This window comes from Catharus ustulatus, chromosome 23 (genome assembly GCF_009819885.2).
Source record: "Catharus ustulatus isolate bCatUst1 chromosome 23, bCatUst1.pri.v2, whole genome shotgun sequence".
Classification (NCBI taxonomy): Eukaryota; Metazoa; Chordata; class Aves; order Passeriformes; family Turdidae; genus Catharus; species Catharus ustulatus.
The window spans coordinates 6,321,150-6,346,718 of NC_046243.1; the positions used below are offsets into that span (position 1 = coordinate 6,321,150).

Sequence of the window (25,569 nt, forward strand, 5' to 3'; positions counted from 1 at the left end):
GTCTGGGCCTGGGGAGTCTGCCAGCTGCAGCTGAACCACCTGCAGTGGGAAACCTGAGCTGCAGAGGTTTGTCCCAGTTTTTGTCCCTTGTCCTGGCTCCCAGCATTGTCCCTTGTCTTACAAAAAGCTGAACCAATCTGCTGAGACCACTGGATTGCAAATAAGGCTCTGTTCCCAGAATGTTCCTAACCCTGGCCAGCATGTTGGGATGCCTGGAGAACAGGAGGCTCAGGGGGACCTCATCTGTCTACAACTCCCTGACGGATGGGACTTGGGCACTTTTCCTGGGTAACAAGTGACAGGACAAGAGGAAACAACCTCAAGTTGTGCTGGGCAGGTTTGGATTGGATGTTAGGGAAAGCTCCTTCATGGAAAGGGTTGTCCAATCCTGGCACAGGCTACCCACGGCAGTGGTGGAGTCCCCATCCCTGGAGGGATTTAAAAACTGTGTGGATGTGGCACTTGGAGACATGGATCAGTGATGACCTTGGCCATGCTGGGGAAGGGTTGGACTTGACCTTACAGGGCTTTTTCAACCTGAAAATTCCATGATGCAGCAGGCACTTTCCAAGCTAAATTGCTGCTTTGTCTTGGCTCACTCTGGAGCCTTCATTTCCCTGCTGGTCAATAATTCCAAGCCTTGGCTGGTGCTGCTGGTGCAGTTGAGTGGCTCTCCCTGCAGTTTGCATTCCCTGGAAAGGCTCTCTCTGCTGGCAGAGGTGAGCCCAGCAGAGTGTGGGGATACCCAAGGATTGCTGCTCTTTGCCATGAGCTGCTCACATCTCTCTCCACAGGCGCTGCTGAGCCGGGGGAAGGAGCTGCTGCACAAGGCCATGAAGAACCAGGTGAGCAGCCTTGGATGGGCTCTGCTGGGGCTGGGTGTGCTCAGAGTTCTGCTGAGCAGAGCAGAACCAGTGCCAGCCTTCCTGCAGAGCCCCTGCCCTGCTGACAGAGCAGATCCTGGTGCTGGGAAAGGCACAAAGCAGTTGCTTGTGGCCTGCAGAATGTTGTGCAGTGCTGCTGGTCACTGCTCTTTATGGAGCTGTGTTGGACCTCTAAGGCTGTCCCAGCCCTCTGGGTGCTCAACACAAGACAATTATTAACACAAGGCCTGTTGTTAGATGAATTTTTAGCCTAAGAAGAGCTAAAGCAATGTAGCTGGGGCAAATGGCTCCCCTGCAGTCCTTTCCCTGAGGTCACAAGTGGCCAGATAAATCTCAGTGCCCACTTAGGGGCTCATGCTGTAGCAGGGATTAAACATTTGCCTGAGATGCTGCTGTTAATTTGGGATGGTTAAAGCAGGAGTTTGGTCCTTTACTGCTGTGCCCTGATTTTAATAACAGCCATGCAGTGCTCTGTCAGTTGGGCAGCAGGAAGGGCCCTGAGCTCAGTTTAGAGCTGCACGTGGCCGTGCTCTGAGCTGTGCTTTGCCAAACCTCTCTGTACAGGACACCTGCAGTGGCAGCAGCATCCTCGCCAACGCTCGCCTGTGGGGAGTCCAGATCCTGCATGTGGATGGTATCCTTCTCTGTGGGGTGCAGGGAGGCTGCTGGTAATGAGGCATTTTGGAGACAGGTGGAGCAGAAGTGATGTAAGGAGAGTAGAACAGAAGGAAGAAATTGCAAGCAAATATCCTGGAGTGATGCCATCCTGGCTGAAGCTGGGTCTGCCCTCAAGCACCAGATTTGTGTGTACAGAACGTGCCACTGTCACATTTGCAACAGCAAACACAGGGTACATTGTACTGAAGGTGGAACATTAGGAAATGTCAATATCTTGGTCAGTACATCAATTTTTTCCAAAAAGACCGTTTTTACTAATTAACCTGGAAGTACAATTGGGATAAGGGCAGGATTTGGTCAGGTTTAATTAGGAAGTGCTGGTGTTTGAGGACCTGTTCTGGAAGGCACCTCCTGTTCCCATGATGGATGGAGAGGAGGTGATGGGAAAGACAAATGGTGGAACTCTGATACTAATAATAGGTCTGGAGTAAAAGGTTCTGAGTGTCTGCTGACAGTGACATACAGCTGTGGCTGAGCCTGTCTGGATCATGTCCCTGGGCTCTGCTCGGCCTCTGGGGCTGCCAGAGCTCAGGCTGTGTTCTGTGTGCTGCAGAGCTCCTGCCAGTGTCTCCTTCCTGCAGAGCCCCAGCAGCCTCCAGCTCTGCTAGAGAGCAAACAGGGGGGCTGTCCCTCAAAATGTTCTTCTGGCTTCATCTTGGACCATTCCCTGGGGGAGATCCCTGCCAGGGGCTGCAGGCTCTGGCTTTTCCCGGTGCCATGGGGGTGTGCTGCAGTCTGAGGGGAGCAGTTCCCTTCCCTGCCTGAGCTTTGGCTCTTTGACATCCCACCTGCACAGAAATGTTGTCCTATGCCCAGCAGCTGCTGCGAGCCATCTCGGGAGCAAGGAAGCAGTGCCAGAAGACAGAGGTAACAACTGCAGCCAATTTCAGGAGCTCAGGGCTCCTGGGCAGCTTTGAACAGTTCTTGTAGCAACTCCAGTGCCAGTGGGCCAGTCAGGGGGTGCTGGATCCAATCCTGTGCTTGTGTTACTGATGCAGATGAAGAAAATTCAAAGAATTTTTACTTTTATAAAGCTGGGGCTAAATCCAGATGAGGATGAGGCATCCATAGCACAGCTAATCTGAATTTGAAGGGTCATGGTTTAACCCCACAGGGTAACTCAGTCCCACACAGCCACCCTCTGGGATACCCCTGGGGTGGGGAGAGAACTGGGAGAGAAAAAGTGAGAAAGCTGAGATAAAGATGATTTGGTAGGTAAAGCAAAAAGCTCACACACAAGCAAAGTAAGATGACAATGTGGCTGGTACACTGGCTCACCAGAGGATTGGTGAATGCATTGGAGGGATCATGGAGAAGGTGGGATGTAAGGATGGGGTGTGGCAACCTTTGTGTTATATTTCAAGTTAGTTTTTTTTTTAATTATTTCAACTAAAATTAAAAAATATCTAAATTTCCATGGGGAACTTGGGAGGCAAAATGAGGGGAGATACTGTGGGTTGGCACAGGAGCTCTAAAGTGGTAGGTGAGGCTGCTGCTGCTCTGGGGTCACTAACTGCAGCTCTTCTAATGCTGCTTCCATGCTGAATATGTCCCTTTTTTTCCTCTAGGTGAAATGCCCCTCCTCCAGATCCAAAATTCACAAAGGTAAGCCTGGAAGTTGTGCTCCTGTTTATGCTCAGATGTGGAGCTGCTTGGAGAAGCCTCATTTAGAATTTGAAATACATCAAAACCTTTGGCAATCCCAAAATATGCCAACTCTTTAGGCAGTTCCCCTTGAATGGGTTCTGTTACTCCTTGTCAGAGTCTGGCTGCAGCCTCCCAGGACAGCTGAGGACCTTTGATTTCACACTGTGTTTAAAAATCCTAAAAACCCTTTGCTGCCAGCTCCCAGAATCCCAAGGCACCTGAGAACAGTGCTGCTGCACATTGAATCCAGCAGCTTAAAGGAGGTTTTGAGGAATAAATGCATCCTGCAGAGAAGAGCGTGTTCCTCCCAGCCCACTCACTTCTGTTGGGCTGAGATGTGCTGCTGAGACATGGATCTGGGGATGGCACTTCCCAGGCAGGAGGGAGGGGGAACAGCCAGGTTCTCATCTGCAATTAGACAAGAGCCAATTGTGGTGCTGGAATTGGCACTGCTGACGTCAGCTGAGCTGCGCCTTGTTTGACTCCAACATCGGAGAGCTCGGGAATGGCTGGGAACAGACTCCAACCTGGATTGTGTGTGAGACACTTGGGAGTTATTTCCCAGTTTGGGGTGGGGGAAGGTGCTGAAGGAAGGCTCAAAGAAGCTGTTGGATGTGGCAGATTGTGTCTGCAAGCTCTGAGATCTGTGCTGGGCACACTCTGAGCCTGGCCTGGCTGGGCAGTGGCATCAGTGCCATTTGTCACTGGTGGGATTGCACACACCCATCTGAGGTGGATCTGGGGCTTGCACATGGCCTCTGTCTCAGAAGTGCTGAGCATTTGGCAGTGTTTACATGGAAAGAACTTGATCCTGTACTGAAATAGCAGCTTCAGTGACGTAGCAGCACATTTGAGGCAAGGAGAGGGTGAGGCTGGTGAGGACAGGTGGGCTCAGCCTTTCTGGGGAAGGAGGGTGAAATATCTTTGGAAAAAATAGCAATGAGTGCCAGGATCACAAGAAAACAAAACTCCTCGCCCTTCAGAGGCTGTGAGGGAGGCAGGAGAGGCTTGGTTTCAGGGTCAGGCAGATGCTCTGTGGGAGCACCTTGGTGTTTATTTGTTTCTTAGCCCAATCAGGACTCGGGTTTCCAAGGTGAGCGTAATGTGAGTGGAATGTACCTGCAGGACAGGAGGGACCTTGGAACCTCCCCTCCCATCCTGCCTCTGAAAACCTTTTCCCTCAATGCACTGCTGAGACTCTTTTGCTCTCTTAATTTCTTCTATGCCTCCCTAGGAAGCACAGCTGCCGTTTGCCCTCCTTGGGAGCTGAGCACAGGCCAGATACTGCTCTCGAGTAGTGTCCTGCTGCCAGCCTTGGCTGGGCAGCACCTTGGTGTGTCTCCAGCATCTCTTGCTGCTTTGACATCACCATCCTGGCCTGAGCCAGGGTGAAGAGCCAGGTTCTGCACTTGAGACAGGGTGAATGGAGGAAAAGGTGCTGGAAGTTGTTGCAGAGCTCAGAGCCAGTGCAGCAGCCACTGCAGTTCCTGAGTTCCCTTCTCATATTCTTCGGCACATTGTGGGGGGGTTTGTGTGACAGTTCTTGGGACTGGAGTCAGAGGGTCAGAGTTAGGCCATGGGCTTTAAGACTGAGGAGGCATTAAAGATGTGAGGGGATGGCTGAATACTCTTTAAAAGGTGGACATGTCCTGTGGTTTGGCTGCCTGGGGTTTGGTCACCCCACTGCACACTTGGGCCAGGGCTGTTGGAGATCACCTGAAGAGCAGTTTTTGCTGTACTTGGCATTCACCAGTGCCAGAAGTTCTGATACACTCAGCTCTGTTGGGGAATGAGTGACTAAGTAGGGAATTTGGCCAGGAAAACTAACCAGGTTTCTCTCTGGCAGGAAAATTGAAGCCCCCTTTTCTGAAAGTTGAAGACCAGAGCAGGTAAATTCTGAATATTCTACCCTAAAACCTTGGGGTCTCTCCTTCACTGGTTTGCTTCCCAGGGACTGTTCTGCCTATGAGGCAGAGTGTGGCTTTGTGCAGGCCCTGTTCCACACTGGGAAGTTGACTCTCTCCTAGAGGGAGGCAGATGGAGTTTAGAGAAACAATCCAGGTGTCTTGTGTGTCAGAGGGAAAAAGGTGTTAAACGAGACTTGACAGCAGTTTGCTTCCTTGCTCAGATTCCATGTGTGATCCTCAGCAGGTCACTTAATCCACCCCAGCCCTCAGCAGTGAGGAGTGAGATTGAAGCACAGGAGGTCAGGGCCTGTAACTTGATGACAGCCTTGGGCACAGGGGACCTGATCCCTGTGGTGTTTCTGAGGAGTCTGTAACTCTACCAGCATCCACAGGGCCAATTAATTATTCCAAAGGCAACATTTAAGGCATCTCAATTAAGAGTCAAACATTGAGGTTTACATGCTGGGTGCAATGAAGTGTGAGGGGAGAGATGTGGCCTGGGAATCAAAGCCCTCCTGTGCTGTGAGGTAGCTGGAAATTCTGCACTGCTCTGCCCTGTGGTAAAAGGTGGAATTTGGGCTGAGCAGGCAAATTTGCCTTCTGCCCAAAACATGCCCCACTGGGGCTGTTATGGGAACTGGATTTAACACTTTCAGTGAGAAATGGGAACTCTGACACAGCCACAGGAGAGCACTGAGCAGCATCTCATCATAAATGAGGTGACACCTTGAGCCCTCCCAGGAGGGACAGCTCTGAAGCCTTGCCAGCACTGCCATGAGTCTGATGTCCTGATCTGCTGCTTTCAGGCAATTCCGACCCTTCCACCACCAGTTCCAAAGCTTTCCTGACCTCAACTTCTTGGCACCCAAAAGCTCCAGCCCATTTGAGCCTCTGAAAAGCCTCTCCAATTCCTGCCAAGCCAGGTAGGCTGCACTCCTTCTGTGCAGGTGTTTAACCCCACTCCTGCTCACTGCTGGTTCCTGGGATCTGGGAACCCCCTGCCTTTGGCTGTGGGCACAGGGAGCCTGTGCTGGGTCCCTGCCAGGCAGGGTGACCCCTGTGTGTCCCTGCCAGGCAGGGTGACCCCTGTGTGTCCCTGCCAGGCAGGGTGACCCCTTGTGTGTCCCTTGCAGGGGTGCTGAGGGCTGTGCCCTGCACAGCGCCGGGGGAAAGAGCCCCCGCTCCACACACATCACCGTGCCCAGGAAAAGGAGGGGGTTTTGTGAGTGCTGCCAGGAGAGCTTTGAAGAGCTGCAGAAGGTAAAGGCTCCTCTGGGACCTGGTTATGGGAGTTATGGGGGGGACACTCAGAGGCTTTGTTAATCGTGCCATGTTAGCACTGTGAATTGCAGGGTGTGCCTCTGAGGTGGGAACTGGGTAGATCTGTGTGCCCAGAGCAGCAGGTCAGAGCACGGTGGGTCTGGAGCTTGGAGCACAACATGCTCCTCTCTTGTAAATTCCCCTCCTGGCAGAGCTTGAGGTGTTGTTAAGGGGCCTCTGTCACCTTGCAGCATCTGCAGAGCCCCCAGCACCGGCGCTTTGCCCAGGACAGCTCCCAGTACATCCCTGTGGATCGTGTCATCTCCCAGCTCACCAAGTAAGTCTGGGAATCTGGGACCTCCTGGAGCCCAAAGGCAGCATCATGGGATGGGGTCCTTGTGCCTGGGAGTCAGAGGCTGAAGCAGAACCAACTTGGTACCTGCTGGGCAAAACTTAGACAAACTGTGGGGAATGTTCCTGCATTTCCATGGGTTTTCTCCTTCAGGGAACTCCCTGTGGACTCCTAGTGCCTCCTAAACTAGAAAGAGCAGCTGAGCCCACCTCTTCTGTCCCTGTGTCTGACTCAAACCCTGCTGCTCTGTACCCACCCTGTGCCTGGATCAGAGTCATTCTGAACCTCACCAGGCTAAAAGTGCTTCCCTTCTTCTGAGCAAGGGCTGCAAACACCCTGCACTGCAGGGTGGGCCTTGTCTCCCTAGGGGGGGGGGTGTTGCTGGGGCTGGGTGAGCATTAACTGATGGTTCCTCTCAGGGTGCCCTGGTCCTGCCTGGCAGATGAACATGTAATACCTCAAGCACACACTACTGGAAGAAACAAGGTGCTGCCAGCAGAGCTGGGGAAGGAAGGGGAGCAGCCTGAGCAGGGTGCTGTGGAACTGGTAACAGATACAGAGCTGGTTCATGGCCTGAAGAGCAAGGAATGTTCCCCCTGCCTGCCCAGGGACAGGGTCAAAGATCCCAGAGGAGGAAGGGGCCTGTCAAAGCACAGCTTCCTGCAGCTGCCCAGGAGAGCAGGACTCAGCAGAGGGGTCTGTGCTGCCCATGGCACCATGGGGGAGGCTGGGCTGGGTGCTTCAGACTTAGACTTGGCTCCTGAGCTGGGCTGGGGGCCTCGTGCAGCACCCACTCCTGTCAGAAAGGCAATGACTTCTTCATCTGAACCTCATACCCAGCCTGGGTCTGTCAGCCACCTTCCCCAAGCACAGCCTGCCTCCAGGAAGCGCCAGCTGTGCTCCAGACAGAGCTCCCAGGTGGGCAAGAGGCCCAGGCTGGAGCTGGGTTTTGGCCTCTCCCCTGCAGCTGAGCAGATGGAGCCGCTGGGTGGTGGGATGGGGGCACAGGGTGCAGGGCAGGTGTCTGAGCCAGGCCTCCCCCTGGGCACAGAGCTCTCCAACAGACCTCACAGCTCCCTTGCTTTGGATGTGTGCCTGTGTGAGAGCCCTGGGGACCCTGTGTGCCAGCCACGATCCCCAGGAGCTGTGGCTGCAGCCTTTGATCCTGGGGTTGTCACTGTCAGCGAGCATGGCTGGAGCAGGGACAGATCCCAAGGGAAGCAGCCAGGAGGGGACAGTGACAACACAGCCAGGAATGGGAACAGGCCTGGTCTAGAGAGCACAGCCAGCAGGACCAGCTGCCCTGCTGGCTGCCTGCCCTCTCCCTCACTGCCTGTGGCTGAAGCCAGATGTTGCTGCTCACGCCGTGTCAGGGCAGCAGCAGAAGCAGCCCCTGGAGCTCCCGACGTGCCCAGGCAGGGCACAGAGCGGGCACAGAGCCCTGGCCTCCTCCCCCCTGCTCCCCAGAGCCCAGAGGCTGCTCACAGCTTCAGCAGGAGCTCCTTGGAGTCAGACTGGGATGTGCAGCTGCTCCCCAGCCTCACGGGTGCCCAGGGCTGCAGGAGCTTGCCGCAGCAGAGGCGGGGCGGAGTGAGGGACAGCGGGTACGAGTCCCAACTCTGCTCGGTGCTGAAGGAGTCAGAACTGGCCTGTGTGGGCCAAGAGGACAAGAACTGCAGGAACTGCTGCACAGAGACCAGAGGAGCCTCTTTCCCCATATCTGGGACATTGTTTGGCAGCTAAAACCAGCTCCAGGCTGCTCTCTGGACCCTTGGTGGGAGCTGAGAAGGGGCTGGCAGGGGTTTACCAAGGCACCCTCCCTGTCAGCACCAGGAGGCACATCCAGCAGTGAGGACAGTGCCAGCAGCCTGGGCAGCTCTCCCATTGGGAATTGATGGAGATGCAGTGGCTTCACTGTCCTTGGCTGTGATCTTCCCTCCTCTCTGCTGGCCACATTTAGAGCCAGCAGCTTCCTCTAAGTCTTCACAGGCTGCTGACACGGTGGTGCCTCTGAAAGTCTCTCTTCAATGGCAATATGCTCTTTGCCCTTGCGGAGGGAGAGCAGAGCCTTTTCCTCCTCTCACATGGTCCTCAGAGCTGCAAAGACTTAGAAGAGGGTCATGGGGATGAGATTTGTGCTCCTCATGTGGTCTGGGGGTTGTCTTTGAGTATTTTCAGGTGCTTTTAACTTGTTTGGGTTTCTTTTTTACAAACTTTTGAATTTTGAAATAAAATGGAGGGATGAGATCCTGCTCTGCCTTGCTGTGGGTGGAATGTGTCTGGGGGCAGGAGCAGAGGGGGCTGGGTGAAGGAAGCTTTGCAAGAAGGGATCTGTGGGCAATGGGCACCACGATGAAGGGGGCACAGGGGTTAGTCCAGCCCCAGAACATCACCCCATCTGTGGTTTGCCAGAGGAGGGGGGTCAGCAGGCCCTGGGAAGCTGTTGTACCCAGTGCAGAGGTGGTGCCCTGCAAGGAGGGGTGTGTAGAAACTGGAGAGCAGTTGGTAGGAGCCTGTTGCCCTCTCCTGGGTATGGGGTCAAAGGGTGGAGGTCAGGGATGGGCTGGGCTGGCTAAGAGGATGGCCTGGAGTGTCTAGAAGCAGCCTGAAGCCAACCCTGCTGTGGTGCCAGGTGTTAAGCTGTTCCCAGGTGCAGGGTGGGAAAAGAAAAGGCTCAGGGCCCAGGAGGGTGAGCCAGCCCTGGGCCAGATACCCAGAGGAGTGGGGTCTGTCTGTCCTTGCAGATCAGTCCTTGAGTGAAGGATAACACTGTCTCCTTCACTCCAGGCTCAAAAGGAAAACTTGAAGTGGGAGCAGAGATTTGGACTACATGAGGCTTCAGAGGTTCTTTCTGAGCTAAATACTGCTCCAGTGCAAAGCCAAAGTCCAGTTCTTTACCTACTGCAGCACCTGTACTGAAGGGCTGATCAAAACTGCAGCAGGAGCTGAACCCCACTGGGCTCAGGGTTCTGCCAGGGGCAGGTTCCTGCAGCCACAGGCTCTACCAGCAGGAGCTGATCCCTGGGAGGGAGGGACAGAGGGGCTTGGAGCACCAACCAGCCACTGGCCTGGTGTGCTTGGCCTCCTGGAGGGAGTGACCAGCTCTGTGCAAAGAGGGTGCCCTGGGGACAGAGGAATGGCCCCTCCAGGCCCCTGGCCTGTGTGACCAGAGCTCCAGGGTGACCCCTGTGAGACTGGGACACCTCATGGTATCCCTGACCTGAGAGTTTAGCAGTTGTCTTTCACCAAGCCTGGCCCTTCCAGGGAGGGGAGAGGACCCCCAAGTGCCACCTGCCCCTGCTCAGGCTGACCAGGGACTTACACCATGGCCTCCCTCCTTGGGGGGAGTGAAGCAGCTGCTTCATGGGGCCCTGTAGGCTTTGGATCAGATGTTCAGGCTGGAGATGCAGAATCTTGGAATGGTTTGGGTGGGAAGGGAGCCTAAAGGTCATCCAGTTCCAACCCCCTGCCCAGGGCAGGGACACCTTCTACTAGAACAGCTGTTCCTGGTACAGGGTGAGATCCACACTGGCTGAGCACCTCTTTGTGCCTGTGGTGCAGAGGAGCAGCACAGGGGCACTGGGAGGGACTGTCCCCCTTGGGCTGGCAGCCCCAGAGCTCCTGAGGAACCAACCAGGTGCTGGATCATCTCTGCTGTGCCTGATGCTGCACTTCCTCCCCTCGTTGCATGGAGGAAGAGGAAGGTCCAAGGGCAGCAGGTCCCAGTTTGGAAGCCCTGCCTGCCCCATGCTGATCTGCCTCAAAAGGACCATTGCCAGCCAGGAGCCCCTGAGAGTGGCTGAGAAGTGCTTCCTGGAGCCTGTTCCTGTGCAGCCCCCAGAGCCCCAGGGGACATGTCCCTGTGTGTGAGTGCCAGCCCCCATCACATGGGCTGGGAGGGGCTTTGAGCACCCCAGTCTGAGCATGACCCTCAGCACATCCTCTGCTCAAACCAGGCTGAGCTGCAGAGGGACTTGTTGGAGTGGTAACACAAAATGGACCAAAAAGTTCTGAAAAGGTTGTCCTGGAGTGAGGGATGTGAACTGGGAGTTCAGGGTCCCCAGCTTGTTGTTTTGGGGGAGCTCCAGGGCCTTCCCAAGGCAGCTGACCTCCAGGATGAGCTGGGGCCACTGAATCACCTGCATCCTCCCCTCTCTGGAGCACGTGGTGACTCAGCTGAGCCCCTGTCCCCTCAGACACAGGACAGGTTGCCTATCTCCCTCCATGGGGAGCCCAAGCACCCACCCAAGGATGGCCCTGGGCACCCCCAGCAGGAAGAGCTGGGGCTGGTGGTCTCCAGGTCTGTGTCCCACCCTCAGTCCTGAGAGAATGATCTCTGTGATGGTTCATGCATCCATCACCTGAGGCTGCAGCCTCTGTGCCCTCCAGGAGAGCCCCTCCTGGAGGTGCCTGTGGCTGTGCTGCCTCCCCTGTGAGCTGTGTCACCCTCCATGCTGCTCTGACCCCCTCCCACTGCAACAAAACAAACTGGAATTTACTGGGGCTTGTCTCCCTAAAATCGTTCCATTACCACAGGTGAACACAGCATTGCAGCTCCCCCAAAAACAGCAGAGAGGGACTCCTGGTTCTGGTGCTTCCTGAGGGTGGGGACCCCACAGAACCCTAGGGTGACATCAGCCACCAGTGAGTGGGACAGTCCAGAACTGCCCCATGTCCCCAGAGCTGTGAGCACCAGCACTCCCTGCTTTCAGCACCATCCCCTTGGAACCCTCAGCTCCATCCACAGCCAACACCAGCCCTGGCACCAGGCAGGGGCTCAGCTCCAGCTGGGAGGGTGGTGCTGGTTGGGGGCTTCAGTCCCAGCTTGGGGACTCTGATCATGGTGTGGGTCCTGGTAGTGGTGGGAAGCACCAGGACAATCTGTAGGGGCCTGGGACTGGCTGGGAACCAACTGGGGACTGGGAACCAGCTGGGGACTCGGTACCAGCTGAGGAGAGCACGGTACAGCCTGGGGGCCTCCAATCGCAGCTGGAGGCCCTGTGCTGGCTGGAAGCCTGGTACTGGTGTTGGGACTGGCTGAAGGGCTGCTATTGATGTGGGAGTCCTGCACTGGCTCGGGGGTGGGGGGGCAGCACTGGCTGACAGGGGCTTGATTGTCTCGAGGTTCCAGACCTCGGGAGGTCCATTATTGACTGGGGAGTTCTCGTACTGGTGTTCCTGTCCTGGGTGGGTGTGAGGGGGTCTGATCCTGCCTGGGAGGGGTCTGGCACTGGCTGCTCCACCCCAGTGGAGTGGTGCGGGGTGCTCAGCCCGGGGGTCCGGTACCGTTCCAGGGGTGATGCGACCGGGAGCTCCGGTACCGGCGGGGGGTGCTGCCGGCCGGGGAGTGCTGCCAGCGGGGCTCCGGTGCTGCAGTGCCGCGGGTGCCAGCGGCGCTGCGGCAGCCGGGGCGGGGAGGGTGGAAGGGGCCGGTACCGGGGGCGGTGGGGCCGGGCGGGGCGGGGCGGGCCCGGGGCGGCGCTGCCGGTGCCGCTGCCGGCGCTGCCGGTGCCGGTCCGGTCCGGCGGGCCCGGGGCCGCGTGCGGGCGGGGCGGGGGCGGCGCTGCCGGCCCGGCCCGGGGCGGGGGGGCCGGACGGGACGGTGACGGTCCCCGGCGCGGCGGGCCCGGCGCGGCCGCTGGCGGAGCATGAGGGAGCCATGAGCCCGCTGCGGGGGTGGCTGCTGGCCGCGCTGCTCTCGCTCGCCCCGCGGGCAGGTAGGTCCGGACCCGCTCCCGCTCCGGCATCGCCCCGGTACCGGCCCCGCATCGCGCCCGCCGCGCTCCCGGCCCCGCATCGCCCCGCTCCGCTCCCGGCCCCGCCGCCGCCGCTGCGGCTTTTTCGCTGCATCGACACATTTTTCCGCAGCGCCGCCCCGCAGAGCCCCGGGAGGGGCCGGGCCCGCGATCCCCCCGCACCTGCCCGGCCCTGGCCCCGCAGCCCCGGCTCCGTACCTGCCCCGGCCCCGCACCGACCCCTCAGTCCCGCGTCCCCCCCCGGCCCCGGCTCCGCACCCGCTCCGGCCCCGCACCGGCCCCTCAGCCCCGCGGCCCCGACCCCGCACCTGCCCCGGCCCCCCAGCCCCGCGTTCCCCCGGCCCCGCACCTGCTCCAGCCCCGCGCCCTCCGCCGCGCTGTCCCCGCACCGGCCCCCGCCGTGGTTCCTTTCCGGAGGTGGCGGCATAGCAGACCCCGTGTCCCCTTCAGGATGTGTCCCCATCTCGGCTCCCCCGTTCCCTGCATGTCCCATAGATGTCCTCGTAGCAGCCCTTCACGTCCCCTTGGGTTGTGTCCCCATAGCAGCCGCCCTCCGTGTCCCCTGGCTGTCACCTCCCAAAGGTGTCCCTTCACCGAAGGTGTCCTGCTGTCCCCTCGTTGTCCCCTCTGTGGGGATGTCCCCATACCAGTCTTCCATCTCCCATTCGGTGATGTCCCCATCTCGGGCCAGTCTGTCCCCTGGGTGTCCCCTCTGAGATGTGTCCCCATTCCAGCCTTTTCCCTGCATGTCCCCTCCAGGAGATGCTGCCCCCCCAACCTTTCCTCCAGGTGTGATGGCATTCCTGATCCCGCTCTCCCCTGCATGCCTCCCTCTGGGATGCTTTATCAACCACCCGTGTCCCCTGTGTGTCCCCTCCAGGACATGCCACTGTATCTGAGACCTCCTGAGCTTTCCTACCCAGATGTATTCCCCTGCTGGTCACCCCCATTCCCGGGGCACCCCTCCCAGCCCCTGCTTGCTGGGTGTCCCCTCCTGGGCAATGTTCCCTAGCGTACATCCTGACACAATCCCTGTACCCACAATCCCTGTACCCACCCTCCCTGTTCCCTGGCCATCCCATCCAAGACACAAGTGTCCTCTTCTGGATGCAGTGCCACACTTGGGCATCCCCTGAGCATGTTCACCAACTCTGTCCCCTTGTGTTCCCTCCCCTGAGTGTTCTCATCTCTCTGTCCCTCCTCTTGCCCAGCCCTCCACGTCCCCTGTCCCCAGGCCCCTGTGTCTCCATCCCTTCTCCCGGGGTGGCCGCGATCCTGTCCCCTGTCCCGCAGGTCCTGCCGCGCAGGCCGGAGCTCTGCCGCGGAGGCTCCCGCGGGCCGCATGGCAGGAAGGGCGGATGGTCTCCCAAATCACCCACCCCAGCAGGCTGGTGGGGCAGAGCTCGGGCGGAGAAGTCCCAAAGCATCAGTTGGACACCAGGGTCAGGCATGAGCCCGGAGGAGGAGGAGGAGGTGGTGGAGGACCCGTAAGTGAACGGCAGCCCCCAGCCCGCTCCCTTCCCGGGGTCCGTGGCAGGTGGCAGGTCCAGGTCCCCAGGCAGCCGCCGTCGCTGGCCCAGCCACACCCCAGCGTGTGCACGGGTGCCGACAACTCGAACTAGAGCCCCCGTCCCCCCAGGGACCATCCCGCTGCCATCCTCCCCGGAGGGACACTGACTTGTGCCGAAAAATCCCATTAAATCTGGGAACCGGTGGCGCGCGGGTGTTGGGAGAGATGAAACGGGAGCGGGCAGGTGGCGAGCAGGGCTCCCACAGGGACAGACTCGTGGATCCGGCAAGGACGGATCGAGGCCGCGCGGGAGCGGCCCCCGTGTCCCCCCAGAGCAGCCCCGGCTCCATGGGGTGACCTTCACCCCATCGCTGCCTGTCCCGGCGTTCCGGGGAGCGGCACACGCACCCATCCGGCACGGGGGAGTTGCGGTGCTGGCAGCCGCGGGGCCGGCGCCCATCGATCCGGATAAAGGCGAGATGAGGAGCTGCTCTCGCCGCAGAGGTGATTTACACCCGGCATCGAGTGAAACCGCCGGACTCCGGGCAGCGCCGGCAGCCGCCGCGCTGGCGGGGGGCCAGGGAGGTGTTAAACTACGGCGTGGCGATGGGAGGGAGCAGCGGAGATCGGGGGAATTCGGGGCTGAGCCCTCTCCGGCAGTGCTGCCGGACCCCAGCGATGCGGTCGGGGCCCGGGACATCCCCTCCCTGTGATGACACACGGCTCCTCATCCCCGTGTCCTCATCCCGAGCCGCGCCGGGTTCCCAGCAAGGGGACAGGGCACGTCAGGATGGGTTTGGCTTTTCTGCCGTTTCCCCGTGTGAAGCACCAGAGGGGCCTGAGCCGGTGCCGGGCTCTCTGTCACCCGTGCGCCGAGTTTGCGGGGTCTGAGGCCGCGCCGCAGCGCTCGGCTCCCGCTGCCGGCGGCAGGAATTAGGTCAGGAGCCGAGCGCCGCAGGGCGGGAGAAGCCGCGGCTCGGCTGGGCTGGGCCCGGCTCCGGGGGGACCCCCGGCACCCCCACCCCAGCACGGCACCCGCGGAGGGGGCGATGGGACTCAGGTGCCATCCCAGTGCTCCAGGGGTGATGTGTTTAAGAGGAAAAAAAAAAAAAAAAAGATCTTTCTTTATGCTAAATTTTTCGGTTAAAAAAAAAAGTGCATCTTCACAGGCTGCGTATTTGGGTTGGGGTTTCAATTATTATTTTAGGTATGAATTTTTTGGGGGGCTGACGGCTCTGGCTGTCCTGCAGGGGCTGCACCTGGCACAGGTGAGCTTCATGGTGCGTGCCTTCGGCTCAGCCTTCACCCTCGATCTCCAGCTGAACCAGTGAGTGACCCGGGGGTCCTGGCAGGGGAGCGACCGAGGGGCTGCCGGTGCTCCCGAGAGGAGCTGGGGGTGCTCGGGGATGGGGCAGTTGTGCAGAGCAGTGGGGGCTGAGCCGTGGGGGGAGCAGAGGGACCCATGGGATCCCAGCGGCCTCCCAAACTGGGGGGGTCCCATGCTGGGGTGATTCCTTGCATGTGGATGATGGGTGGTCTCCCACACCGGGGTGGTGCCCTGCACATGGATCGCTCCTGTCGTCTTCCTCTTCCTCCTCTTCCTCATCTTCCTCTCCACCCCACGGCCTCTCACCCCCCACCTGCTCCCGGCAGCCACCTCCTCGCCTCCCACTACGTGGAGCGGCACGTCGGCGCGGGCACCAACAGCAGCCACAGCACGGTAAGATGTGTGCCACGCTGTGCCAAACTGTTCTGTGCCAAACCATGCTGTGCCAAACCGTGCTGTGCTGTGCTGTGCCAAACCACGCCATACTGTGTCAAACCGTGCCATGCCATGCTGTGCCATGCTGTGCCATGCCATGCTGTCCCAGTGCAGGGGTTGTGGTGGCCAGTTCATATATCCCACAAAAGCCCAGGAATGGTTCCCAACAGCTCAGCATCCCCCACCTGCTGCCCCTGAGTGCCCAGCCCCTACCTGGGGGGTGCTGCTGTGGTGCTGGGGGACGCCACTCGAGCGGGGATCCCTGAGTTCTGTGGGCACCAGGCACAACCTGAGGGTGCCTGGCAGGGAAGCCCAGAGCCCCGAGCCTGGTGCAGCCCCTGCAGGGGCAGGGCGGGACCCGAGGCTCAGCCCATCCCCGCTCCGCAGGGCGCGGGCGAGCACTGCTACTACCAGGGCCGGATCCGAGGGCAGCCCCGCTCCTTCGCCGCTCTCTCCAGCTGCCAGGGCCTGCGGTGAGTACCCCACTGCCCACAGGGGGCCGCGGGGCTGCACGCCTCTGCACCCCGACACTCCCACCTCTGTTTGCAGCGGGGTGTTCTCGGACGGCCGAGCCACGTACCTGATCGAGCCCCAGGCGGGCACCGAGCACGGGCAGGTGAGCGGCGGCACTGCCACGTGCCTGCCTGAGTACCCCAAGGCAGCTTTCGGGCCTGGCTGTGGCTTGGGGACAGCCGTGGGGACACAGGGACGTGGCAGTCCTCCTGTCCCACTCACACCTCTCCCCGTGCCAGGACCTTCGACCGCACATCGTGCAGCGCATCCCCAGCTGCCCCCGACTGGGTGAGCCTCACAAAGCTGTTCTGGGGGTTTGTGGCGGTGATCTCAGTGGCCCTGTGTCCTGGTGTCCCACCACCTCTGTCCCTTCCCTCCAGGCTGCCTCTTCCCTGCACTGAGCCAGCGTGTCCCGGGTGGGATACCAAAGCTGCGGCGGAGGCGGCAGGTTAGTGCAGACAGCAGGGTACACAGGGCAGGGGACAGGGGACATGGGCAGGGGACAGGGCACATGGGCAGGGGACAAGTGTGTTTGACCCTGGCTGATTTGTGCCGGTTGGCTGTGGGTGCAGCCAGGCTCAGCCGTGGGTGTGAGGGTCGTGTTTGCAGAGTGCTGCTCCTGCCTGGGCTCGGGGATGTCCAGGGGACCCACTGGAAAACTGGTGGGGCTGCATCCCAAGGCCCCCCGGTGGCTGTCCCTGCTCCCTGTATCCCAAACATCCCTGACGGGGTCAGGAGCCCTCTCCTGGTGCCGGTGCCAGCTCAGCCGCAGGTTCCCGCTGCAGGTCCGCCGAGCCCAGCACACGGTGCACAGCGAGACCAAGTACATCGAGCTGGCCGTGGTGAATGACCATCAGCTGGTGAGCGGGGGGGTTCCCGGGGCTGGTGGGGGCGGTGAGGGGTCGGGCTGACCCCCCCAATCCCACCTGGCCCCTGGTGTGCCCCCAGTTCCTGCAGCTCCGCAAGTCTGTAGTTCTCACCAGCAACTTCGCCAAGTCCGTGGTCAACCTGGCTGACATGGTGAGAGGGGATCCTGGAAGGAATTTGTCCCTGGGGGATTTGTCCCTGGGAGGGTTAATCCCTGGCATCTGATGGGTTTGTCCCTTGGGGATTTCATTCCCCTTCATTCTCAAGGGATTTATCCCCAGTGGGTTTATTCCTGAAGAGAGGGTTTATCCCCCATCCTGGTGGGTTTGTCCTTGGGGGGGTTATCCTTGAGGGGACTGTTCCCAGCAGCTGGATTTGTTCCCAGGGAGTTTGTCCTTAGCTCCTGGTGGTTTGTCCTGGGGGGTTGGTCCTCAACACCTGCTGGGTTGGTCCCTTGTGAGTTTGTCCCACTCTTGTTTTTTTTTCTTTGCCACCTGGTGGGTTTGTCCCACCAGAACTTTGTCCCTGGGGAATTGTCCCAGGCGACTGATGTGTGTGCCCAGCTCCTGAAGTTGTCCACAGGGCTTTGTCCCCAGTAGCCGGTGTGTTTGTCCCTGGGAGGGGTCGCGTCCCCAGCACCATCCCTTTGTCCCCACAGATCTACAAGGAGCAGCTCAACACCCGCATCGTGCTGGTGGCCATGGAGACATGGGCGGCCGAGGACCGGATCCGGATGGGACAAGACTCCCTGGAGACCCTGAACGAGTTTGTGAAGTACCGGCGCGATGGGCTGGCAGAGCACAGTGACACCGTGCACCTCTTCTCGTGAGCGCTGCGGCCACGTGTCCCCCGGGGCAGGGGACCAGGTCCCCGTCCCCACCATCCTCTTCCTCGCAGGGGTCGGACGTTCCAGAGCAGCCGCAGCGGCACCGCCTTTGTCGGGGGCATCTGCTCCCCTGCCCGCGCCGGCGGCGTCAACGAGGTGGGTGAGGCGAGGGAGGGCTGGGGACAGGGCTGGGGACATGGCTGGGGGACAGGCCGGGGGTCCCTGCGGTGACACTGGGTCTCTCCCGCGCAGTACGGCAACGTGGCGGCCATGGCGGTGACACTGGCACAGACACTGGGGCAGAACGTGGGCATGATGTGGAACAAGCACCGCACGGCCGCAGGTACCACCCCCGCGGGGCCATGGGGACCATGGGGACACGCCGCGGTGCCACCGGGCTGACGGAGGGACAGCCAGCACCCCCAGCCCTCTCCTCTCCTCCCAGGGGACTGCCGCTGTCCGGACTCGTGGCTGGGCTGTATCATGGAGGACACAGGGTGGGTGCCCGCCCGGGGTGGCACTGCCACATCCCCTGCCACACCTCGTGTCACCGCTGCGGGGGCATCGCCGAGGGTCCTGCCCGGGTCCGGGTGCCTGGCAGTGCCTCCGGGCAGGGTGTGGCAGTGTGACAGTGACCCCCGTGCCACAGGTACTACCTCCCACGGAAGTTCTCCCGCTGCAGCATCGATGAGTACAACCAGTTCCTGCAGGACGGCGGCGGCAGCTGCCTCTTCAACAAACCCCTGAAGGTACCGGCCCCCCCCGGCCCCTCTGGGGGTCACAGTGGGGAGCGAGGCTCCGGACGTGGATTCCCGAGTCCCTCGTGGTGTCCCCAGCCCCTGCCACGGCCAAAGTGCTGGTGCTGAACTCCCAAGGGAGCAGGAGCTCGTGCCTGGCAGCACTTTGGGGGTGCTGCCATTCGCCGGGGGTGTGAAGCCCTTTTTGGGGGCTCATAGCAGCAGCTGGCTCAGGGGTCCCCAGGAGCTCTCGAGTGTGTGTGTGTGTGATGTTTCCCCCTCGGTCCGGCAGCTCCTGGACCCTCCGGAGTGTGGCAATGGCTTCGTGGAGGCAGGCGAGGAGTGCGACTGCGGCTCGCTGGCGGTGAGCAGGGTCAGGGGGCTGCTCCCCCCGTTCTGGGGGGCTGCCAGGGGGCTGATGGACACGATTCCGGCTGCTGTCCTGGCAGGAGTGTGCGAGGAGTGGGGGAAACTGCTGCAAGAAGTGCACCCTGACCCACGACGCCATGTGCAGCGATGGGCTCTGCTGCAAGGGCTGCAAGGTGCGGGGCTGGGACATCCGGGGGGCTCAGGGGGGCCAGGGCCCAGATGTGGAGCCGGTGCGGTCCTGTCCCGTTCCTGATGAGTTGGGTTTGTGCCCCGGGCAGTACGAGCCACGTGGTGTGTCCTGCCGGGAGGCTGTGAACGAGTGCGACATCCCCGAGACCTGCACCGGGGATTCCAGCCAGGTGAGTGGGGCCGGGGGGACACGGTGGGACAGGTTGTGGGGCCTTGTGGCATTACCCAACCTCTTGCCCCTGTCCCCACAGTGTCCCCCCAACCTCCACAAGCTGGATGGATATTTCTGTGAGAACGAGCAGGTGAGTTCAGCCCAGCTTGGTGGGACACAGCCTCCAGCATCGGGGCTTGTGCATGTTGGAAGTGCATTTGGCAGTGTCCAGGGCCCCGCTGGACAAGGCTTGGAGCAGCCTGGTCAGGTGGAAGGTGTCCCTGCCCGTGGCAGGGGATGGAACTGCATGGGCTTTAAGGTCCTTTCCAACCCAGACCAGTCTGGGACGTTTTGTCAGCAATCACAGCCACAGCTGAGCCATGCACACACACTGGGTGTGGGTTTTGGGGTGAGCACGGCCCTGATCCCCCACTGCTGTCCAGTGCACACATGTGGCTTCTGATCCCTGCACCACATGGACTGGGCAGTGGTCCTGGGACCAGGCATGGGGAGAGATGTGGGGGACTCATTGTCCCTGCAGCACATCCCTAAGTATGTGTGTGACCCCTCTCCAGCCTCATCGCTCCTCCCCAGTTCCTGACCCTCCTCCAGGACCCCTGACCCCCCCCAGCCCGTGTCCCTCCTCCAGGACCCCTGACCCCTCCCCAGCCCCCCTGACCCTCCTCCAGGACCCCTGACCCCTCCCCAGCCCCTGACCCTCCTCCAGGACCCCTGACCCCTCCCCAGCCCCCCTGACCCTCCTCCAGGACCCCTGACCCCTCCCCAGCCCCTGACCCTCCTCCAGGACCCCTGACCCCTCCCCAGCCCCTGTCGCTCCTCCAGGACTCCCGACCCCTCTCCTCTCCCTGCAGGGACGATGTTACGGCGGACGCTGCAAAACTCGGGACCGTCAGTGCAACGCGCTGTGGGGCCGCAGTGAGTGCTGGCCTGGGCGGGGAGGACACAGGGGGTGACAGACAGGTGACACTCGCTGTCTGCCAGGCTCGGCCGAGCGCTTCTGCTACGAGAAGCTGAACGTGGAGGGAACGGAGCGGGGGAACTGCGGGCGCGAGGGCCTGGGCTGGCTGCAGTGCAACAAGCAGTGAGTGACCCCTGTCCCCGCGGCCCCTCCCGGTGCCACCTGCCGTCCTGGTGACACCACCGCTGCCTTGAAGGGACGTCCTGTGCGGCTTCCTCCTCTGCGCCAACATCTCGGGGTCGCCGCGCCTGGGGGAGCTCAGCGGGGAGATCGCCACCACCACCTTCTACCACCAGAACCGCTACGTGGACTGCAGGTAACGGGGCTGCCGCGGGCACGGCCGTGGCTCCAGCTCCCAGGGGTGCCGGTGTCACCGCTGTGGCTGTCCTGGCGCAGGGGCGGCCACGTGCAGCTGGTGGATGGCTCGGACCTGAGCTACGTGGAGGACGGGACGCCCTGCGGGCCCGGAATGCTCTGTCTCGACCGCAAATGCCTTCCAGCCACCGCCTTTAACTTCAGCTCCTGTCCTGGCAGCTGGGACGGGAAGATCTGCTTCGACCACGGGGTGAGGGGCGCGGCCGGGCCGGGGGGACACCCGGGGAGTGTCACGGTCGCGGGGGGTGACGCCGTGCTCTCACAGGTTTGCAGCAACGAGGGGAAGTGCATCTGCCGGGCGGAGTGGACGGGGAAGGACTGCAGCGTGTACGACCCCATCCCTGAGCCGAAGCCGACGGGGGAGACGGAGCGATACAAGGGTCCGTGTGCCCGCGGGGACACGGGCTCCCTGCTGTCCCCAGGCCACACAGGCTGGGCTGTCCCGCTGTGTCCCCAGCCACTCCGGGGCTCCAGAGTGTCCCCCCACCCTGGTGCTGCAGCTCAGCTGGGCACGGCTGGGTTTGTCCCTCCCCTCCCAGGTCCCCACAGCTCTGGGTTATGTCCCTGTGTCCCCGTGTCCCCGCATCCTGTCCCCTCTGAGGTGTGTCCCTGTGGCTGGGTTTGCCTCCCTCCCAGTCCCCCACTGGAAGTGCCCTGGGGCTGTGTCCTGGTGTCCCCCTGTCCCCTCCCACTGCCATGTTCCCTGTGGCCGGGTTTGTCCTCTTCCCGAGTCCCCATGGCACCGGGGCATCCCTGGGGCTATTGTCCCCACGTCCTCTTCCCACTGACGTGTGACCCTGTCCCCTCCTCCCTGTCCCGTCTGTCACAGGTCCCAGTGGCACCAATATCATTATCGGCTCCATCGCGGGGGCCGTGCTGGTGGCTGCCATCGTCCTAGGGGGGACAGGCTGGGGATTTAAGTAAGCAGCCACCGCATGGCTCGTCCCCTCTGCTGCTGTCACCGGCCACGTCCCCTCTGCACACCGTCACCGCGCCAGGGCCAGGCCGTGCCCTGCTGGGCATCCCCTGCCGTGTGGCCTCGGTCCCCTTGGCCCTGCCTGGTCCCCTGACCCTGCCTGGTCCTTTGTCCCAGCCCCTGCCTGCCCCCTGGTCCTGCCTGCCCTGCCTGCATGTGGCATTGGGGTGTCACTGTCACCCGGACCCCGCGGCCGTGTCTGTCCCCGAGCATGGGGTGCTGGGGCGGGGGCTGTGTCGTTGGCCCCCCCGTGTGTGCTCCTGCCTGGCACTGGGACACTGCTGCTGCCTGTGGGCCCGGGGACACTGGGGTGGGGGGGACGCACCACTGGGGACAGCAGGGACACGGGGGTGGCACTAATGCTCCTCTCCTCTCCCCCTGCCACCCCCCCAAGGAACATCCGCCGAGGAAGGTACGACCCGGCGCAGCAGGGAGTGTAACCGTGTCCCCCCCATCGTCTCGTCACCGTCCCTGTCACCGTCACCGTCCGGCAGCCTGACGGCGTGGGAGCCCCCGGGCCCGTCTGTCCGTGTGCTGTGTGTCCGGCCGTGCTGTCTCCATCTCTGTGCCCTCACGGCTGAAGGGGAGCAGCGGCTGGGGGGGCCTGGCAGCCGCCCCCCCCCCGGTGCTGCCTCATTTCAGCTCAGTGTCCCCCCATGTGTCACCCCCCTGTCACAGCCCCCCACTAAACGCACCCCACTTCTGTGTTGCAGGTCCGGGGGGGCCTGAGCGGGGCCGCTCTGCCCCACCCCCCCAGCACCTCATTAACAGCAATTAAATGGGGCGGCGCTGCCGAGGCTCCGGCCGAGGAGGAGGGGGGGGCACCCGGGACCGCTCCCCCGCCCCCCCGCACCGCCACGAATGTACGGGGACCCCCGGGCTGGCGGCACTCGGCACTGGATGGATGGATGGATGGATGGATGGATGGATGGATGGATGGATGGATGGATGAATGAATGAATGAATGAATGAATGAATGAATGAATGAATGAATGAATGTACCTGCGGGGCCAGCGGGGAGCCCCGGCCCCACAGCCCCCTCTGCCCTCCAGCAGCATCTTCCAGCCAGGGGCCTGGGACCCCGGAAGGCAGGCCCGTGTAGCCCAGGACAAAGCCAGTGTCCCCAGGACGAGGCCAGTATAGCCCAGTACCAGGCCAGTGCCCTTTCCCAGTTCAGGGCCTGGAGTCGTGTCTCCCTCACTCCCCTCCCCCCGGTGCCTGGGCTGGGTCCCACGGGGGCCAAGTCCTGTACCCCAGATGTGCCTCCCTACCCCCCAAAGCAGCTCAGCAGCCCCGTGTGGGGTTTGTCCCCTCAAATTCCCCAATCCCCCATGTCACAGCTGCACCCCCGAGCCATGGGACCCCGAAGTCACCTGTGGTGGGACAGGCACCCACGGTAACAGCTCTCCCTCAAGACTTCCCCCCCTTCCCCAGCTCAGGCGGGTCAACCCCGAGCTGGTGACACTGGGGCTGGGGGGACCAGGGTGAGCCCTGGGCTGGGGACACCGAGGGCTGCGTGCTGGGTGGCACTTGTGACCCCAGCCCCTAGGGCAGGCTTGTGGCAGCTGTTCCCCCAGACCGGGTGTCCCCCACCCCCATGGCCGGCTGGGGGGAGGCATCACTCTCCCTGTAGCACGTGACAAATGTCACCCTGCATGGGGTGGCTCTATAGAGCCACCCAAATTACAGCACCACGGAGCACTGGGGACCTCACTGGTCCCTTCAACCACTGGTGACACTCAGCATGGAGGGGGGACATCCCTGGTGACACTTGGTGACACGAGCCGGCGTGTGTGTGTGTATATGTGGGGACACTCCTGGGGACACTCAGCACGGGGACAATGGGGGATGATACCCATTGTCCCTGGCGGTGTGGGGGTGTCCCCTCTGTGTCCCCTCTTGGCCCAGTGTCCCTGCTCACCACCGGGCCCCTCTGCCATGGAGACAGAGTGACCAAGGGTGTCCCCAAGCCCAGCCATGGCCAGAGTGTGTGGTGGTGCCCAGCCTGGTGTGACAGCCCCACTGTGGCTGTGGTGGCACCCCAGGGGACAGGGTGGGAGGTGACAGCAGGACGGGGGTGGATGGACATCCCCTGGCTGGGATTCGGTGGTGGCTTCTTGTGTGACGTGTCAGCACTGGGCTGGGAGATGTGGGGACCTGGGAGCACCGTGGGCATCAGGGGTCTGGGATCCCCCACCAGGGGTCTGGGATCAACCCCCCATCTCTATCACTGTCACCACAGTGTCCCCACAGCTGCCACAGCCACAGTGCTGGGGTGCTCCCCGCGGCAAGGGGACACCGCTGGTTCAGAGCGAGAAGCCACCGTTGTCACTGGCTTTGGGGACATTAATTAATATATATATATATACATATATATATATATAAAAATACTGGAATTTTTCTTAATGATTTTAATGCTGTCAGGGCGGGAGGGCCCGCGGCGGGGAGGGGGGGGGGGGGCACACCCGGTGCTTCCAGAGCCAAGAGAACAAAGCCCCCCCCCAGTCCCCGCTGCTCGCACGGGCCCGGCCCGGCCCGGGGCACAGCGGGGCGGGGTCCCCGTCCCCCCCTCGCCGCAGCGCAGCCACCCCGCACCGCCTGCTCCGCTACCGCCGGGCCGGCCGGGACCCCCGCGGGCCCCCCGCGCCCCCCGGCCCCGAGCTCCGCTTTGCACGTGCTGGAGCCGCCGCCGGAGCCGCCGGAGCCGCCGCTCCGGGCCCGGCCCTGGCTCCGGCCTCGGCCGCCTCCTGCAATGTCGCAGAATTTATTTACAATAAAGATTTGGAAAACGATGGGGCTCCGCTTCTCACCCGCGTGGGGAGAGGGGGACGGCGCCAGGGAGGGGGAGGCTCCCCAGATCTCATCTGTGAGGATGCTCCGGTCCTTGGCTCGCTCCCGCTCATCCCACTGATGTCTTCCCATGTCCCACATTGCACCCTGGCCTGTCCCTCACGATTTCCGTGTCTGAGGCAGGAGGCACACCCAGCACGGCTCCCAGGATGGAGATGATGGCACATGGGGGGCGTCACCAAGCTCCCTCCCAGCTTTTGCCTGGCTGGGGACCCTGTCCCACCGTGGGGACACGCGGCTGCTCCCCGTCCCGTCACAGTCCCTGTGCAAGGGATCCATCCCTGTCCCAGCACGGGGACACTGCTCCGTCCCAGGGACACCCTCAGCTGAGGGACACCCTGCAGGGTGCTGGCAGCGACCCCTGGCAGAAGGGGACTGGGGGACAAGTCCCCAGCTCCCAGAGGATGGAGCACCTTCCCACGGAGCCAGCCCTGGTGGTGCCCAGCTCGGGCTGGCCCCCGAAGCTCGGCGCAGTCACAGGGAGCGGTGCGGCCGGACCTGCTGGGACAGCCGGGCTCAGAGGGACAGCCGGATCAGAGGGACAGCCGGGATCAGAGGGACAGCCGGGATCAGAGGGACAGCCGGGCTCAGAGGGACAGCCGGGATCAGAGGGGCGGCCGGACCTGCTGGGACAGCCGGGATCTGTGGCACAGCCGGGATCAGAGGGACAGCCGGGATCAGAGGGACAGCCGGGATCAGTGGCACAGCCGGGATCAGTGGCACAGCCGGGATCAGAGGCACAGCCGGGCTCAGAGGCACAGCCGGGCTCTGTGGGACAGCCGGGATCAGAGGGACAGCCGGGCTCAGTGGCACAGCCGGGATCAGTGGCACAGCCGGGATCAGTGACACAGCCGGGATCAGTGGCACAGCCGGGATCAGTGGCACAGCCGGGCTCAGTGGCACAGCCGGGATCAGTGGCACAGCCGGACCCGCTGACACAGCCGGGCTCAGTGACACAGCCGGGCTCAGTGGCACAGCCGG

General features: G+C 61.7%; 3 protein-coding genes across 4 annotated transcripts in view; 2 read left to right on the forward strand and 1 right to left on the reverse strand.

Moving 5' to 3' along the window:
* The window catches only part of DBF4B (DBF4 zinc finger B), a 12,211-nt gene extending 3,254 nt beyond the window's left edge, over nucleotides 1–8,957 (forward strand). Inside the window, exons 3-11 of the mRNA XM_033078835.2 lie at nucleotides 795–845; nucleotides 1,449–1,518; nucleotides 2,359–2,429; nucleotides 3,131–3,167; nucleotides 5,056–5,098; nucleotides 5,923–6,039; nucleotides 6,250–6,376; nucleotides 6,628–6,713; nucleotides 7,148–8,957. Of these exons, the coding sequence (XP_032934726.1) occupies nucleotides 795–845; nucleotides 1,449–1,518; nucleotides 2,359–2,429; nucleotides 3,131–3,167; nucleotides 5,056–5,098; nucleotides 5,923–6,039; nucleotides 6,250–6,376; nucleotides 6,628–6,713; nucleotides 7,148–8,471 (1,926 nt within the window). The 3' untranslated portion in view covers nucleotides 8,472–8,957. The remainder of the gene's footprint in view (nucleotides 1–794; nucleotides 846–1,448; nucleotides 1,519–2,358; nucleotides 2,430–3,130; nucleotides 3,168–5,055; nucleotides 5,099–5,922; nucleotides 6,040–6,249; nucleotides 6,377–6,627; nucleotides 6,714–7,147) is intronic.
* The window catches only part of CCDC43 (coiled-coil domain containing 43), a 25,805-nt gene extending 12,782 nt beyond the window's left edge, over nucleotides 1–13,023 (reverse strand). Inside the window, exon 1 of the mRNA XM_033078837.2 lies at nucleotides 12,834–13,023. Coding sequence (XP_032934728.1) covers nucleotides 12,834–12,977 — 144 coding nt within the window. The 5' untranslated portion in view covers nucleotides 12,978–13,023. The remainder of the gene's footprint in view (nucleotides 1–12,833) is intronic.
* ADAM11 (ADAM metallopeptidase domain 11) lies at nucleotides 12,326–24,139 on the forward strand. 2 transcript variants are annotated; one of them, XM_033078832.2, is made up of 26 exons: nucleotides 12,345–12,445; nucleotides 13,778–13,971; nucleotides 15,245–15,321; nucleotides 15,648–15,714; nucleotides 16,144–16,229; nucleotides 16,306–16,372; nucleotides 16,509–16,557; nucleotides 16,650–16,717; nucleotides 17,055–17,129; nucleotides 17,218–17,289; nucleotides 17,795–17,961; nucleotides 18,034–18,118; nucleotides 18,215–18,305; nucleotides 18,408–18,459; nucleotides 18,612–18,711; nucleotides 18,992–19,063; nucleotides 19,149–19,241; nucleotides 19,347–19,427; nucleotides 19,509–19,559; nucleotides 20,281–20,344; nucleotides 20,411–20,510; nucleotides 20,584–20,703; nucleotides 20,784–20,952; nucleotides 21,028–21,142; nucleotides 21,592–21,682; nucleotides 22,133–22,271. In XM_033078832.2, the coding sequence occupies exons 1-26, from the start codon at nucleotides 12,388–12,390 to the stop codon at nucleotides 22,176–22,178; spliced, it is 2,310 nt and encodes a 769-aa protein (XP_032934723.1). In that variant the 5' UTR covers nucleotides 12,345–12,387; the 3' UTR covers nucleotides 22,179–22,271. The 2 variants fall into 2 exon arrangements, with proteins under 2 accessions (XP_032934721.1, XP_032934723.1); XM_033078830.2 differs by lacking the exon at nucleotides 21,592–21,682 and having other exon boundaries at nucleotides 12,326–12,445; nucleotides 22,133–24,139.
* Nucleotides 24,140–25,569: the final 1,430 nt, after the last annotated feature.

What these genes read in the sequence shown, in the direction of transcription:
- ADAM11 (XM_033078830.2), top strand. Translation starts at nt 12,388, where the DNA reads ATGAGCCCGCTGCGGGGGTGGCTGCTGGCCGCGCTGCTCTCGCTCGCC. An exon ending in TGGCTGCAGTGCAACAAGCA is followed by an intron (nt 20,511 to 20,583) that starts GTGAGTGACCCC and finishes GCTGCCTTGAAG; the next exon opens with GGACGTCCTGTGCGGCTTCC. An exon ending in AGATCTGCTTCGACCACGGG is followed by an intron (nt 20,953 to 21,027) that starts GTGAGGGGCGCG and finishes GTGCTCTCACAG; the next exon opens with GTTTGCAGCAACGAGGGGAA.